We start from the raw sequence: 17561 nt of genomic DNA, 5'->3' as shown, positions 1-17561 counted from the left end.
CACGCAAGCACTCATGGGAAAATCGTGCACACTCCGTGCCGCCCCGACCAGCGCACGTGTTTCTCTAACTTTCCGCCTGCTTCAAGCCAACAGATCACCGATCAAGTAAGTTTGGCTAAGTGCAACATATTACGGCTTAATTCTATCACAAAGTTTACAGCAACACTGAGCTGAGTTGATACGCGGCAAGAACATAGTGAAATTTTGTGTTGAGCAGGGATAGTCTGTCACATTTCAGCGCGCCGTTGTTGAACCATGGAAGCGATTTGGAAGCTCCATTGTTTCTTTGTTTGTTTTTCTCGCCAGGGGTGCTGTGCAGGATGTCCCAAGTTTGGTGAAACTTTGAATCATGTCATGCTTTGGCGGCAGCCTCATTTGAACGAGCTAACAGTATACGAAAAGGTCAAAGCTACGCTCAGCGCACACTGCGTTCTAGTGGTTACGACAGAACATATCGTCGCATCAAGGGCAGTGGAGAAAGGTCAGCGGTATTTCCAAACCAGAGACATCTTCATTCGTTGGTCGTTCCACTGAGTGCAGAAGAGCACCCATACAAGTAAAGGTGTCCAAAACTTGTACTGACACTATTTTTCAAAACTATACGCTTTTTTAAATTCATTTTCGCAAGCTTAATGTCTGCACTAGGCATTCATTAAAATAACAAGCACCGTGACCTTAAATTATTTTTGACTTAGTGCCTTAAAAACTGCTACAAGACTTATATAATAACCGAGAGAGAATCATGATGGCCGGATTGTATATTTTAGCGCATTGCTTGCTCACTTGAGTTCCTTCATATATGGCTCCTACACATCACAGGGGATTGACCATGAAACCAGCAGTTTCGTGAAATTTCGATTTTAAAAAGGAATGCGTAGCAGGCGCGCGTCATCTTTTTCCTCTTCACCGTCTGCTCACTCACTGAGCTCATACAAATGGCTGCTTAGCTACGGACAAAGGAGGACAGCGCTAACTTCCAACTAAGCTTTATATTCAAATTGCATTCGTATGTGACGTTGCGATATTAGTGTGTAATCTTGGCGATATGTAAGGGTGTTCTCTGCATGCTTGCGCAGGTGTACAGCCACGTCTGTATATAGCACAGGAGCAGCCGGCCTTGCTCTGCGGCACAACACCTTGCGCCCGTTGTGGATGGCTAGGGGTTGTGACGTCACGTGCATAAGAGCAAGCGCGGCCTTACAGACGTGCAGGCCTGCTCTTCATCTGTGACAACGTTCAAAGGTGCGCTTGGTTAAGCGAACATCCGCGCTTGGTCAGGGCGCTTTCGTTGATGCAAGCGCGTTTTATCAGTCGAAACGCCCTTCGTCTTATGATGCAGATGTGACGAAACCGCCCAGAGGGATCACAGATTTTCGACTGAACAAGTGCACCGCCCACCGTTTAGTAACGTCGTTGTCACCTGTGCAGAGCGTACCTGCATGTCAATAAGAAAGTGTATGCCCGGAGTCAGGGCTCTCCCGGTTTGGCGCGAAACCGGATCTGATGTTACCATAGGGAGGTACTCCCTGCCCTTAGATAGGTACTGCTGTACCTAGGGAAAGATTCGACGATTCCTCGGCCTTGTCCCCAGCCTGCCAGTCAACAGTCGCAGTCAAGCCTCGCCGGTCTTGTCTTTGCATGTGGAGCTAGCTATGCCTTCTTTGCACAACATGGTGATTGGTGACAGCCAAGTGAAATTTATGTGCAGGAGTCGCCTTCCCTTGAAGGGGTCCGTCAAGACCTGCACATTTAGTTTCGCTGGCTATGACGCTGTGCGCATGGCCGAGGCTGTCAGTGCGATGCACTTCAAGCGTTTCGATTTTGCCATTTTATACGTTGGAGGCAACAACCTTGCCTACGTCAACGGGGAGCCTCAGGAGATATGCGACAATATTGAGGTACGTAATATTGTCTTATGCATGGCGTCAGGTGCTCAAAGTTGCATTTTTTTGCATTTCAGGAGTTGCTTTTACAACTGCAGCACAACATGGCCCCTATCGTCTATGTCTTCAAGGTCCTCCCACGCTGCTTCAACCCCGAAGACGCCGATGCGGTGCACAGGACAAGGAAAGCGTGCTTGCTGAACCGCAAGCTTACGGCTACGCTAAAGCGCTAGCCATGTGTTCGCATCTTGAACGCCCAGGTAAGCTTGCGCCGGCATGAAAATGCCATATGTTCGTGGTCTGCACGCAGCGTTTTTAAAAACTATTTAGCCGCACTAGTCACTCATTGTTTGTGGTAAAATGATGTAATAGAGGTCTTGAGGATTAAAATTCTAACATGCGGATCACGACCGGCACTGCCAACAGAGCCCATTAAAGCGCACTGTAAAATAGTGAAATGAAGGTACTGGTACAAAGCATGTCGAGCCCTGACAACGATAATGGCAACAACATAAGACATGCTCTTGGCCAGAGTCTCATCTATACGCGTCTTGAGTTGAGAGAGCTGGTCTTTGCAATTTGTGTTGCTCGGGAATCCAAAGCATTCTAGCGCAAATCGCATAACTAAGGTAGTTTCTTTTACTTTTGATGAAGTGAATTCATGTCTTTAGTCTCCAAAACGAAGGTAGGTCAGTAGTCATAAAATGATTGGCTCAGCAGAGAAGCCTTTTGCAACGGATTCAAGACTGCTGGCAATATCCATAATGTTAGCGGGTTTTTACCTTCGTTTGAGGCATTCCATTTAACACTGCAGCATGTACCAATCTGTAGAGAGTTTAGTGCAGATGATTTTACTCACATGTTTGCACTTACGTGACACTGCTCTTGGGTTACGTACACAAAGCAGCTTTTACCAGTGTTCTGTGAAAGCCCACCACCTGTGGCAGCTTAATACTTACAAGGTGGTCAAACTGGGCGTCAGAAGTATTGGTTTTCAAGCATTTCATGGACATCTAAAAGTAGACTGAGCTTGCATTTTACCAAAGTTGCCTTCACATTACTTTTTTTTTGGAGAATGTTAGCTTTACTTCGATGCTGTCATGTGGGCTTCGAGAAAGTTTCAGTAGTGAGCTCCACATTTCTTTCACAAGGGCTTTGTAGAAGCTTTGCCATGTAATTTAGATTACAAAGATTACCTTCTCTTCATCAGGCTCAAAAAGGCATTTAAAAGCAAGAACTTCGAGTGTACTTTAAGTACAACTCGTTAGCATGTTAAAATAGCACTACAAACTTGACCACTGTATAAGAACTTGTTTTTAGAAGAGTTGTTGAGCTATCATGTTTTCAGCGCTAAATAGATGAACCTATGTAAGAGTAAAGACATGAGCTTTTAGTGCCAAAATCACAATGTTGATTTGATCACTATACCTACATATACTGAAATCTGAAAAAATATAGAGTAAAAAGGGTGTCTTTTTGTCCCACAACAATAATTGTCATCCAGCTTGGTCGCGTTTCATTTCTTAAAAGACCTGCCATTGTAATGGCAGGTCTTTTAAGAAATGCTTAATGCATCAGCATTCTGGTGGTTCCTGCCATGTCTGTAGATGATGCTGTAGTCATACGCCGGTAACTTGATGCACCATCTGGTCATACGTCGAGAAAGGACTTGAGCCGTTGGCTTTTATAGACCCAATATGCCGAGCAGTGGTTGATGGTCAGTGACGAATCACCTTTCTACCCGCAATATACGTAAAGGGTGCAAATGCCACGGCAAGGCCTTCTTTGTCCAACTGAGCGAAATTGCGTTCGGCCGGCCCTGGAGTCCGAAATGCAAACAAGATTGGCGCCTTTCCATTCTGGTTATTACATTGAGACAGAACAGCTTCTATGTCGTATAATGAAGCGTCAAATGAGACAAGAAGCTCCTTCTGTTCGTCATAGTGTGCCAGTACAGTGTGACTGAGAAGCAATTGTCTTGAGCTTGACAAATGCTTCTTGATGCTTGGTCTCCCATCTCCATGTGACGTCTTCCTGAAGGAGATTGCAGAGACAGCTGGCAACTGTTGCCCTGTTCTTCAAGAATTTGCCGTAGAAAGCCAGTATCTCGAGAACTCAAGGAGACTGTACTGACCATGTGCGTAAGCGAATGTTGTCAGTCTGAAGCCGTGGTGGGTCATCTGTTCATGTGGCGTTGTACGTGGCCTCACTAATGAGTGTGCAGGCTGCACCCGAGTTGACTTCAAAATCAAAAAAACTTGCCATGTAGTCATGGCACCCTTCAAGACACCCTTTTGCAATGTACGCATAGCCGAATCATGACCTTCCGCCTGCTGGACGAGTAGATTAAGGTGTAATTATGATCTAGGTAATTGATCATGTAAATGATGTAATTCAGGTGATCAATGTAATTATGTCGCTTCAGAATGCCCGCATCGTACTTATAGGTGATCTTGTACTGATCGTTTGCAGGTGTGCGGTCTTTGGGTTTCGTGAACATGTGCCCCAAGTTACAGCAGGGCTTAAAAGGGGTTTGTATGCCCAGCGGACACAAAGCTTTTGGATTTGTGTCTAGCACACAATGAACAACATAGAAAATAGACTTAATGCACATCGGCTCCTCTCGTTACGCACTCCCCGTTCTTCTTCATACGTCTCTAATAAATATATTCTATAATTTTGTATGTAACCAATTACTTATTTTATGTGGTAATTAAAAAGTATCGACGTTACTTTTTACAATAACTAAATGTAACAAGTTACTTTTGAAAACTTTGTATCTGTAACAGAGTTACTTTTTTTACTTAGGTACTGTAACTGTAACACTGTTACTTTTTACTGGTAACGTGTCCATGACTGCTCTGCCGCCACTGTGTTGCATAAACGTCTCGTGATGCAACTCGCTAATGTCCGACGTCGGCATTTGTTGCTTCCTGTCGAGGCGGGATAATGCACTTGAATCACAGAGGGAGTGCAAAGTAGGAATGTGCCACTCGCTAAAAGCGCTCTTTCCTATCTGCGCACCAAGAAAGTTTATTTCTTTTAAAATGCAGTACCAACCCGCCCAAGTAGCTACTCTTTTGCAGAAAAAAAAACTAAAGGTCCACAGTACCATGACCAGTATAACTCGTATCCATGCATTTATATTCTATCCCAACGAATAAGAGCTTGCCAGCAGGGACAACGCGTCCACGTTCACATTAAGTCTACCCTTTCTGTGTAACATTGCGACATTAAACTTCTGTGGTGCCAGTGCCCAGCACATCAGCCAAGCACTCTGAGCAGACCTCAAAGTGAAGAAATTTGGAGGATTATGGTCAGTCACCATTGTGACATTTGCACCAAAAAGTCATGTCTCAAGACGCTGTATTGCCCATATGACAGCATAAGTTTTACTCTGTTGTGGCCCAGCGGGTTTCGGCTGGTGTTAGCTTCTTGCTGAGAAAAGCCACCAGCGATTCCCTGCCATTTTCATCAATTTGAGCGAGACATCCTCCTAAAGCTACGTCGGATGCATTTGTTGTCAGCATGTAACCCTTGCTTATGCCGGCAGCATGAAGTGTCGGCGCTCTTAATAACTGTTTCTTAATGGCTTAAAATGCTTTTTGCAGGGCATTGCTCCACGGTATTTGCAGTGGGACCCGGTGCCCTGTCAAATTGTTTAGCAGTAGCACTAACGTAGAGTAAATAGGCACGTAGTCATGGCTATAATTACATATCCCGAGAAATCACCGTTCATGTTTCTTCTGCAATCGAGCATAGTAGCATGATGTTGCCTAGTTTCTCCCTTATATTGACTAACAGCGCAAAAAAGGACGAGAAGGAAACACAGACAAGCGCTGTGCTTATCCTTTCTTGCACTGTTAGGCAATATAATGGACCACCAACTTGCCGATGTTTCGCATTCTCCCTTATGAAACTACGCTGTGGCCCCATTTTCACTACCTTTTTTTTGTGTGTGTGTGTGTGTGTGCGCATCAACTTAAGTTGACCTATGATTTTTTTCATGCCTTAATGCACCACATTTTTCCTAATCACAGTAATTTTTTGCTCCCACCGCATCTCTTTCTAAACTCCTCAAAAGAGCCACGACGTGCGCTCTTCGCATTTGATGGCTACCATGTAGACAGAGCCCGGGGCATAGATCAGCTTGCCAAAATCATCGTGGCTTCTCTTGTTTGAGACTTTCGACTCGGAATCCAGTCGCACGGGCGAATCGAGTTAGGTGCCTGCTACTGGGTGCTGAAGTGCAGCTACTGCAGCACCAAAAGGCACAAGTCTTGCGAATGTTCCGAATTCCTTCGCCTGTGCTCTCGCCATGGACCAAGACAGCTTTAGACTATCTTAACGGGTGAAACAGCGTATAGAAACCAGACATGTAAGGGAGAATATGATTCGACAGGCCAACCCACTGTACTTGCGACTATGTTATTTTGAAGGGGCAAAGGGGAGGTGGTAATACTCGCATGCACAAGTGCACCACATGCAACTAATTTGACAACTTTATGCATTGTTATGAGCAAAGCTCTTTGTTGCAAGTGATGTACTTCTGCATATGTGTATTACCTCCACCTTTTTTTCCCCTTCAAAATAAGCTAGATGCAAGTGCAGTGGCTGGCCTGTCGAATCATATTCTGCTTTACATGTCTGGTTTCTGTGCGCATCTTCACACGTTAGGATGCTCCATCACCAATTTGCCCAGCCCAACTTTCGATCTCACTGAACTTTGATCAAACGGCCCTTTTCAGGGCCACCCATGTGTCGTCCGGTAGGTCCGAAGGTTTCCAACCGTTACCTTCTCTAGAGATTTCCTGGTCGGCTTGCCTGGCCAGGGATAGTTTTCTGTCAAGGTAAAGATGTATATTGTGTGTAATGTAAGCACTTCACATTCTTTCTCCATCCCTAGTTGCCTTGCAATAGCCTTGTTATATGCCTCTTTTTTTTTTCAAAAATTTCAGTAAGTGTATGACTATCAATAGCTACTGCAGCTACAACAAGATGCAAGAAAGTTCGTATAGGCATACACAGCAGTGGCTACATAGATAAAAAAAAACCATTGTTGGAAAATGTATTTTTAGGAATATCCAATTTCTTTTGGTATGATCATTGCACTGGCCAAAGCTTTTATTAGGTTTCAACAAAAGTTTTTTGTACAATCGAATTTTAGTCACGAATTTGCTTACATCCGTTAGTAATGCGCGCTGGACGTGAATAGTTATCTTCATTGAGTGATTACGCAGCTACCAGTGATAATGCTGGAAGCTTCGATGGTTCGCGCATAAAAGCAGACGCACGTTATTGCTTGTCAGTTTATTAACAAACGCTGCTCTGTTCGCGGCCATCAGAGTACAGCGAGCATTGCTGTAGTGTGATTTATGTTTCTTGGCTCAAGTTCGCCAAATAAATGTTTTGTTCTCAACCTGCTGACTGCTGCCTTCGTCCACTTCACGGCCACATGACAATATTGTTTGATATATATATGCCAGTTTTATTTAAAAGCTATTGCCAAGATGCCACTTTGTAGTTACTGCAGTATTCCAACATGCAGTTACAAAATAGTTTTATATCTTTAGTTGCTGCTGTGTACAACTTTGTCTCTTTACATAGTTTTCGTATGCTTTTATCGCCTATAAGTAAACATAATCTTCCTCTGTGAATATTTGTGTCGAGTAAAATGTCGAATTCTTGGGCTATTTAGCAAATGGTTATAATGACCATTCTAGTGCTGCTTCAAAAACAGTTGCCTCGCTACTCAAAAGGCATTCGATTCACATTAGTACACCATTTTGCTCTAAAATTTACTATTCATGCACCCCTTGCTTTGTGCAGCACGTGCACAACTTCACTTGGTGCCAGATGCATTGTATGAAGCAGGTAGATGCTAGGCATCCTTTTCACTGTGATCATTATTGGGTCATCGCCCCGTCGGGGTGATCTAGTGGCTAAGGAACTCGGCTGGTGACCCGCAGGTTGCGAAATCAAATCCCGGCTGCAGCGGCTGCATTTTTTATAGAGGCGGAATTATTGTGGGCCCGTGTGCTCAGATTTGGGCGCACATTAAGGAACCCCAGTTGTTCAAAATTTCCGGAGCCCTCCACTACGGCGTCTCTCCTAATCACATGGTGGTTTTGGGACGTTAAACTCCACATATCAGTCATTATTGGGTTATCAACAAAAAAATGCCTCGAAGTTTTAGAATTCATTGTACCAGCAAGGTCTATAAAAATTTTAACATTTATTACTTTATCTAACGATATCAGGTCTGACAATGTTCTTGATCTAACAAAGAAATTTTCTTTCTCTGGCGCCTGCCCATAATATTCGATATTTCGTGCACCCTCATTAAAGGACCCCTAAACCGCCTTCGATAATTTTTTACATTTCGAGTAAGCGGGCATCGCATTCCGGATGCCATCGCAATAAACAATGCCAAATGTGACGACAATAAGAACGTTGAGCACGCCACAATTTTTAAGAAATAGCCCCTTTTATTTCTCTTCTACAAGCGTTTTGATGATCCTGAGAGTTTATTGTGATATAAACATCCTTGTCTGCTCATGTAATTTACGGAATAAACTTGTTTACTCACAGATAAGTGCACTCACTGCTCTTCGTACTCGCATGGTGAGGAAGAGAAAAGTCGATAAACAAAGCACAGCGAAGGAAAAAGAGAAACTTGAAAAAGATTCTTTTAAATCATAAAATACATGCAGTGCTACTGTTACGACATACATTTGAAAAATTCTCATGGCTTCGCATACTTTGCAGACTCCAGTGCTACTAAATTTCGACCTTCTTACGAAGGCGCGATGCCAACACGGTCCTGAAGGCACACTGCTTCGAACTCTGCCGCCAAGGTCACCAGCTTTTTGGTAGAGTTTGTTACTCAGCTCGCGACTGCTTCTGTGCAGAGCTGATGAAAAAGCGGACGAGACAACCGTGAGTTAATGCAAGGTTTATGTGCAGCATAGAAATAGAGGCGTTGCATATTCGACACTGGGGCCGACAGCTTAGGGACACGAAGAGCCGAGATGTCTTCTCTCACACGCATACACCGGCTTCTCTCTGACGCATAGGTCAGCTGCTGGCCACGGGCCGCAGCGGTTTTCTTATCGGCACTGGGTGGATCTTTTGAGTCACCAATGTCTAACCAGAAGCGCCGCTAGCTGTGATGTCACTATTCTCCAAAGGGGCCCGCCACTGGGTCACGTCATGCTCATCAAACCTGGAGCTGTTGCACGTGGTTGCAGCCAAGGACGAGTGACGTTCCCACGCATTGCAAAAGACTCACCAGACTGGAAGGCGCCGATTGCTTTAATGGGCTCGTAGACTGAGGGAGCTTGCTGTGCGTTGCGTGACAGACAGGCGCCGCCGCTTGATGACGTCGTTGAGTAGATCGTGTCAGGCGAGCTCTATTGCTGGCCTTGAAACAGATTGCCTTTGCAGAGGCATTGACGTTCAGTGTGAACTCCCAGGCGTAACAGCACCCCCACCACCAGACAATGCGCCGGAAAGACGAGCTGCTTCCACGTGGCTCGGATTTCGGGCACGCTTGTTCGCCAGGTCCCACTGCGTATGCTCGCGCCTCGCGTATGGTGTGCGTGCTCGCTTCTCGTGCGAACTGTTTACCCCCGCTTTTTTTTCTCACCTGACAAGGTCGACGCAGGCAGCGTCTGCTAGTAAAACCGACTGCTCGAGCTGTACAAATGTTCACCGTAGCTACCCCGTATATGTGGGCACTGAATCGCACATCAGCATCCCACCACTCATTGAAGGCAGCACTTCTCTTTCATTTAATAAATGGGAATAATTGATTATGAAATAACAAGTAAGCATTCCCAAGCCATACCCAGTTATGCAACATCACGTGATACCCCCCTTGCACTCTGGGACGCATTTACTCAAGTTCCCCCCTAGGGAAGGTGGGCGCGGCATTTTTTTAGTCACTTAGACTATAGGTAGCATCAAAATTTTCGAGCAGTAGTGTAATTGCGATCTCTTTAGCTTCTTATGGTTTCGTTCTAGGATGTAATTCTTCTATTAACGAATGCTTGTGTCTATGAAGGAAGCGCTCGCTGACACATCGACGCGCTAAAGTGTCTTTCTTTTGAGCAAATTTCTAAGGAACGTTTCTTAGGTGCATTAATAATACCCATGAACCCCACCTAAAAAGAGAAATATGGCGTGTCTGACTTTGCTGTGTCTAATCACTAGGTTGTGTTCTGGCACTGCGGTCACATATCGTAAACTGCATTGCCAGGTTTGTATACAGTCTGCGCGCTGCACTCAGTCAACCAGAGGGCATCGTGAAGCATAACCTCGTAAAGTATGCAGCGTATAAACGTGGGTGTTTTGTATTGAAGTATTTGTGCTTGAATTATGGCTATTTAGGAGCACTTTAAAGGGCCACTCACCAGGCTCCATACAAAATTTTTGCTAGACAGTGGAAGTTGTTGGGTGTCTTATGAGGAATATTTTGCCACAAAAATGTTTCGAATCCGTTCATGACGAGCGAAGAAAACAGGTTTCTGGAAGCGGCACAAAAAGAGAATGAGAGGAGGCGAGCTCGAAACCCTTGCCGCTCCTCCATGTAGCCTTCGCAAGCCAAATATCTTCTCCACTTTCACCAGCATCCGACCAAGAGATGACGTGCGCATGACGTGCCCAAACAAGTCCAATTCCGAGCACAGGAGCGGCGTTGCTTTGTTGACCAGCGTTAATTTGTGGTCTTGTGCCTGTTTTTGTGGGAACGTTTGGAAACGCTGGCTTAGAGGCGGTAAAATAGATGAACACAATGAGTGCGCGAACGTGTAGGAGCGTTCCACGGCGGCCGTCTGCACCATGCGCTGACCGCGGGGAAACGAACGCATGCGAAACACCGACACATTAGCCCCACATCTCGTTACAATTCGCCAGAGAAAAAGGAAAAAGACTATCACATTCTCTTATTGCGTCTCATTATTTATCTAGAGCTTTATTGATCTTTTCAAGGAAGAAAAACATAAACTACGCATGCCATGTTAAATAATTTCCGCCATATCACGTGCCACTGTCTGCAACGTCAGAGCAGAGTCGTCTATGTAGAGGACCAACGTCACTGCATCGCCGTGTACGTAGGACTATTCATACCCCCCGTCATGCCCTCTTTCTCTAGGCGTGCGCCGGCAGAGGGGAGAAAGAGCAGCGTTCATCTTGAAATTTGAACCATTTCCGCAGCGCGTAGCAATGCATATTTCGGGAGACGTGATAATGAACGCCTCGTCTCTGCATTGCGCTTGTCAGCTCAAAATTTGTCAAACCTGGTGAGTGGCCCTTTAAGGAACTATAAGCGGTCAAAATGAATCCAGAAGCCCTCACTACAGCTTGCCAAATCTTATCATGGTCTTGGTAAATAAAATCCAAGCAGTTTTGTTGCTGCCTAGAAGTCCGCCAATTTCAAGTTTATGCTGGTAACCACAATGTTATTGTGACAAGCTTCACTATGCTCACTATAATAGCCCATTGCATTTTTCGTCACCAGCTGAAAAACCAAGAACGTCTATGAAGCGTTCCACATTGCAATTTGAGTATTACAGCCCGCGGCACACGTGATTGCTCTTTTATTATTTGCCCCTTATGAAAGCTGAAAGGTTTCACAACTTTGCTCCAACAAAATCTATTGTACTTCGGTTCCCGCACGCGCAAGCAGTTGTGGGAAAAAATGACGACGAAGCTCGGCTTGTACATTGCCGCGAGGCATGTTTTCGTTCTATCACCGCATCATGGCTTTTATCGGTTGCCGAATGACGGGGATGCCACTGTAGCTGAAAGTTATGAATAGACCAGCGTCATATACCGCAATATTAAATGTTTTAATGATCATTCCGCTCTCCAAAATGATCTTGACCTAACGTTCCTGTGGTGCGAAACTTGGCAGATGTCCCTCAAGTTCTTAACACCTCTAAATGCAAGTTAATCTCGTTCACTCTCGCGGGATCGAATCCCGGCTGTGGCGGCTGCATTTCCGATGGAGGCGGAAATGTTGTAGGCCCGTGTACTTAGATTTGGGTGCACGTTAAAGAATCCCAGGTGGTCAAAATTTCCGGAGCCCTCCACTACGGCGTCTCATAATCATATGGTGGTTTTGGAACGTTAAAACCCACAAATCAATCAATCAATGAGAATCTTGTACACTATTCTCAACAAATTAAGTTCCGTAAATCACTCGTTTTATGTAGTTTCTGGCTTATTTAAGTGATAAAGTAGTAGGTGGCTTGAAAATCCTATTGCTCGCGTTATATTTCCGTGTTTCGCAGATAACGCAAGCAAATAAGAATTTTCCGCAGATCTCTACATAGCTGTGGCTTAACGTGAACACTCAGTGAGGCTTCAACTGTGGTGCCGCACAGTGCCCAGATTGATTTATACTGTTTTGATAGATGTGCAAGGTGAATATTCAAACATTTACTCACGCACAATCTTATCATTTCGTACCGTGCGATGTATGTCAGCGAGGGCATGCAAAAGGATACATACCCTGTTTGTTATAATCAACTGTAGTCGCAAAAATATCGCCATCAAGTTTTTAAGTGCACTTCATAATCGCACGTCACTCATGGCGCTGTGTTGCACAGACACCACTAACACTGCTGTTCACTAAAAACAGACAACACAATCACAACGCCAATGAAGCAGTACTTTCGCCCTCAGCGGGATTGCCTCGCTGGACTGCTTGGGTAGTGTAGCGGTAATAAAGAAACTTACTTTCATCAAGAGAGGACACACCCATAGGACCCTGCGGCTGAGCTACTGCGCTGTTCTCAGTGCCATGAGTTGCTGGTCAGACTTTATAATGTATTCACCATAAATAAAATAACAAAAATTTCTTGCCGATGCTAGGATTTGAACCCGTACTCTCAAGCTCCGAAAGCGAGTGTCTTTACCACTAGGCTACACACCTAAGCCTCCGCAAGGGGAATACATGTACATTGCATCTAAACCAAATGAATGTGCACCCTTTGAGCAAAACTTATGCAGAATGGCAACACTATCTGGACAGACTTTACTGATTTTTGAGGTAGGCATTAAACGTCCTCAGCTTGACACGATGAAGAGCAGATATGAAAAATTGTGCAAACAAATAAAAATTTTTTTTTGCAAAAATTTGATGCCAAACTTGTTTTTGTTGTCCTTCTGAGGTGGCTATTACATTTCTTGACAAAGGAGTAGAAGCGAGCATAGGTACGTTATTTAGCTGTGGATTGGAACTTTCCTTGCTCGGCCACTAAAAGGCTCCAGTGGCTACTCTTTATATAGTATATTTCTCTATGTAGCAGTGGTGGTGACGCAGCAGTCGCCAGCACCCGCGCGGCCATGAAGTTGTCTTTCCCTGAAGTTTATTGCGCATGTGATCGCGCTTGGCGAATGGGGGCGCGAATGGCAAGTTCTATGAGAGGCGCAACTATGCAACCTAAAAGTAGCATTTACAGTAACTTCACAGCTCGCTACTGCCCTCTATGATCCCGTGAGGACTGGCGCAAGAGGTGCAAAAGCAGTCTCCGAGCGTTGAGGTGACTCCCCAAAGCGGCTGTTGCAATAAAGGAATGCAGTGGCTTCAAGGGGGACATATTAGCTATGTTCGCCTATATAGCTTTAGCTCTGAAAACCTCATGAAAACGTTAGGTTGTGCCCGCAGTATTTCGGCCGCTGTACTTCCTCAAAACCGTTGTCGTAATAATCATACGCATCCTCTACGTTTCACCTTTGGCAGCAGTTCCTTGACCTTTCCGCTTACAGTTATCGTGGCAAGCCTTGAAATGTAGCCAGGCTGTTTTTCCAGACTTTTAAATAAACATCGACCAAGCTGTTCCATGCGAAAATTCATCCTGATATTTCTAGCAAGCGTGAAAAGATTGTGCTGTTGTCCTTTTATTGTAATGTACTGGTGCCTACACCCTTTTGAGCTCTACATAGCAATGCGTATATAGTGTGAAGTACTATTTCTATTTTTGCTTAATCAGCATTTAGAACATCTGAAAATGATACAAGTTGCCTACATGCGATAAGCAGGCTTTCAGTATGGCGCTAATTTGCATTGCGCAGGTTGCAACTTGGCTGGCTTTGTTGATCCTGCTATGGAGGAAATACAAGATCTTTCTGCAGAACATGAGCGACCGACTGTGGCTGCCTCGGCAGATGAGGTCGACGATGCGACCAGCTTTTTTGGTGGCCAAGGGGAACTGCGATGTACTTCCGATAAGCCAACCGCCTTTAACGACAATCGAAGCTGTCCTATCAACGACGTCCTCCCCACATGCAATGAGCTACTCTTTGACATCTGCATGGAGCTTCGGAAAAAGCGTGGTGGCTTGTCCTTAGTTTGCTTTCCAACTGACGAACCAAAAAGAATTCCTCCTCGAAACGTTGACTGGCAGCGTTCAAAAAAGTTTCTTCTATGGCTGATGCAAACCCATGGATGCATCGAAAACCTCAAATTGCGATGTAACTGGATGAAAGTTCACAGCTGTATATTGCTTGAACTGACCGAATACTCTTGCCTGAAAAGGCTCAAGGTGGATTGTCCTTGTGGAGACACTGTGAAAAGAAATATTGTGACACTCCTGTCCAGACTTGTCCATCTAGAAGAGCTGCATGTCTACGTGTCTGGGAAGTCGGACATTCTTGTGGCTGCCATATCGGCTCTACTGAGAAACACCGCCTGCCTTACTTCACTCGTTTTCCGAGCACATTCTCAGAACAACCAGCTGTCACAGACATTTATTCATGCCCTTGCCGCAAACTCGTCACTGGAGTACCTCGAAATATTGGGGAAATGGGACACCGCAGAGCCACCAGGGCCCTTCTGGCCATATGTCAAAAGTAATGGATTTCTCTCAAAACTGAGCCTTTTGGGTGAAGAACTCGATCATGAAGGGTCCTTGCTTGAAGAGGCGCTGGATTGCAATTATCATATCTCCACGCTTTACATTCATAAAGTTTGTGGCGGTGAAACAACTGTAAATTTTTTGACCAGGATACTCGCAGAATGTACCAACCTAAAGAAGCTCACTCTCCGTGACTCACGTGATGAATTTAACATTATATCAGAGGCAGCACTAACCGGCTGCATGAATGCCCTGGTGGTAAACAACATACTGGAAGAACTCGAGCTTTCGTATTCCCTGTGGCATCCAACGAACTGGATCACTTTCTTAGCATTTTTACCCAATAACAAGCATCTCAAGAGACTAGAGGTTATTAGCTCGTTCTTCTCTGATTACAAAATGTATCTGCCTGTTCTTGAAGCTCTACAGCAGACAAATTTACCAGGACGTATTTCTTTTGGGTATTATATTCCCGAAACAGTGGAACTGGACCTTTTGCGCTTCCCTGCCTTTTCAGGCGTCTATATTGGCGGAGCGATGAAAGAGAAAGTGGATGCTTTGCAATCACTACTTCCATTGAATCACTTAACTTCCGTCGTAATAGATTTACGTGAGCGCGATCAACAGTTGTTCGACTGCATGGCCAAGTACATTAAGGAAACAACTGTGCTGCGAGAAATAATCCTTCACGTATCGAATACAGCGGGAGATGCACCCGCAGCATGCTGGGAGCCCCTTTTCGAATCTCTCTCGTCGAACACCAGCATCACATATCTCTGGACTACTGGACGCGACCACTTCTCGTATGCTGGCCACCTTGCTCGTACTGTCGGGCGCAGCAGGTTCATAACGCAAGCGTTCTATGAAGAGTATCAACCAGATTGGGACCCCAGTGGCTTCGTTTCACCATTGTCCAGGGAACTCGACGAGAACTACAATCTCTTAGAAGTCTCCCTCTCCGAAACTGCTAAAATGAATGCCGAAACAACGTGCTGCTGGTTCAAAGTCAGGGAAGTGTCCAGAAGGAGCTCTGGCCTGGTGAAACGTGCTGGTGCCGCTATTCAGTCTCCTACACTCGATTGGTAGGTCTTGCTTATGTTTTCTTTTACTCGGAAGTGTGTCTTGCAGTCCAGTGGGTGTTGCAGTGCTATTGTTGGTATGGATGGATGCTATAAGTGGCACCAACAATTGGGGGTAAGGTCACCACCTGTGAGTGTTTTAATGCATTGACAAAATTGCACTTCTATTGGAAACGCACCGAATGGGATGGCCCCTTAGAAACAACGCGTTGAAGAAACTAATCGTGGATGTCATAGTCATGATACATTACTGCACTCCACCAAGAACAATGTCGGAGGGCCGTAGTAAACATAAAGGGTGTATTTTTATCGCCTACAAAGTATGCTACCATGGTACAGTTACCTCTGGCGCTAAGAGCATTCTTTTAATATGTTTAAGAATATTCTATCCTCTCCTTGCACAGTATAGCTGGTGATATATATATATATATATATATATATATATATATATATATATATATATATATATATATATATATATATATATATATATATATATATATATATATATATATATACTATCGCTCATTGCCCATTAGCAGAGATTTACATGTTCTGGTAGGAAACACTGGTCAATCACTGCATGCTTTAAACCTCAAGAGGTTTCTCTCCTCTGCAATGAGCGCCAGCGTCAATGTTGCGGCCAGTGTAAGCATTAGCACCCGCAGGTTCGCATCTACAAATGGTTTTCTTTAGCGGGAGATGGTGTAATTTTTTGGCTTGTTCGACGCTTGGTGCATGCTGACAGTTCCTGTTATCTGTAAGTAATTGTTATTTGCATCATCCTTATCATATCAAATAGGTACGCCGCCAACGCACTGGAGAAAGTTTCGCGGCGGCCAGTTCTTTTGAGAGAGCTCGCCGAAAAAGAGGGTCTAGCTGTGGAGGAAGTGGCCAAGATGCTACGAAGCCGTCTCGTGAGCGTCGACGGAATGCACGACTTTATGAGACTGACCGGCGTCGTCAAGAAAGCGGTGACGTGTGCGCCACCTATCGACGGCTGTAGCTTTCAAATTCAAGACCTGAATGTTGACTGCTGGCGCTTCGTGAGGCGTTACCTGGGCTTCGACGATGTGAAGCGCTGCACTGTCGCTAAGCCGGACGACCCTATGGTTGAATAAACCAGAAGCAGAGTGAGCCAAGGGCAATAAGTACATTATAACCACTATTCTCTATTCTGAGTGGTTTTTCCAGTGTTACAGAATGCAGGTTGTACAGCAATGTATATATATATATATATATATATATATATATATTCCGACACTCTTCTTAAGTTCACATGTAATTTAAAGCTTGGCTGTAAGCGACTGCACATCCGTTTTTGGCTTCATCTATTTCAATTTATCATTTTTTACCTCAGCAAAAGTCTCAGTGTTCTATTATTATATTGTTGCTATTGTATTAGTGAATTTAAGGGTATGTGGCATTATATGTATTGGCATATTAGTTTTATTTCTTCGTGCACTGCAGTGCACATATGTCCATATTCTGCTTGTATACGCAAATAAATGTCTGAATTTGTGTGACCTTGGAGAAGTCAATTGCTGTTGTATGCAGTTCGTCTGCACTGCCCTTCAACCCCAATGAACCTTTGGCAGGACAATTTTTTATCGCGTTGTTGCTCTCAAAATGTTATGAAGTATCAATATTACTATTTATCGGAATCGGTGTTTCTTGCATCCGACAACTTGTTGAAATGTGGTAGCGAGGTGGAGGTAGTGAAATCTCAGGCTGGT

The 17561-nt window shown here is 44.6% G+C and overlaps 1 protein-coding gene across 2 annotated transcripts; it reads left to right on the top strand.

The window, feature by feature from the left end:
- The first annotated feature begins 1331 nt into the window (after positions 1-1331).
- Positions 1332-17317, top strand: LOC142777131 (uncharacterized). 2 transcript variants are annotated; one of them, XM_075881465.1, is made up of 3 exons: positions 1332-1898; positions 1961-2143; positions 13965-14093. In XM_075881465.1, exons 1-2 carry the CDS (start codon positions 1653-1655, stop codon positions 2114-2116), a joined length of 402 nt encoding a protein of 133 aa, XP_075737580.1. In that variant the 5' UTR covers positions 1332-1652; the 3' UTR covers positions 2117-2143; positions 13965-14093. The 2 variants fall into 2 exon arrangements, with proteins under 2 accessions (XP_075737580.1, XP_075737579.1); XM_075881464.1 differs by lacking the exon at positions 1332-1898 and adding an exon at positions 16628-17317 and having other exon boundaries at positions 1994-2143; positions 13965-15828.
- Positions 17318-17561: the final 244 nt, after the last annotated feature.

This window comes from Rhipicephalus microplus, chromosome X (assembly GCF_043290135.1).
Source record: "Rhipicephalus microplus isolate Deutch F79 chromosome X, USDA_Rmic, whole genome shotgun sequence".
Lineage (NCBI taxonomy): Eukaryota > Metazoa > Arthropoda > Arachnida > Ixodida > Ixodidae > Rhipicephalus > Rhipicephalus microplus.
The sequence above is the reverse complement of the archived record's forward strand: the minus strand, read 5'-3'. Positions and strand labels throughout refer to the sequence as shown.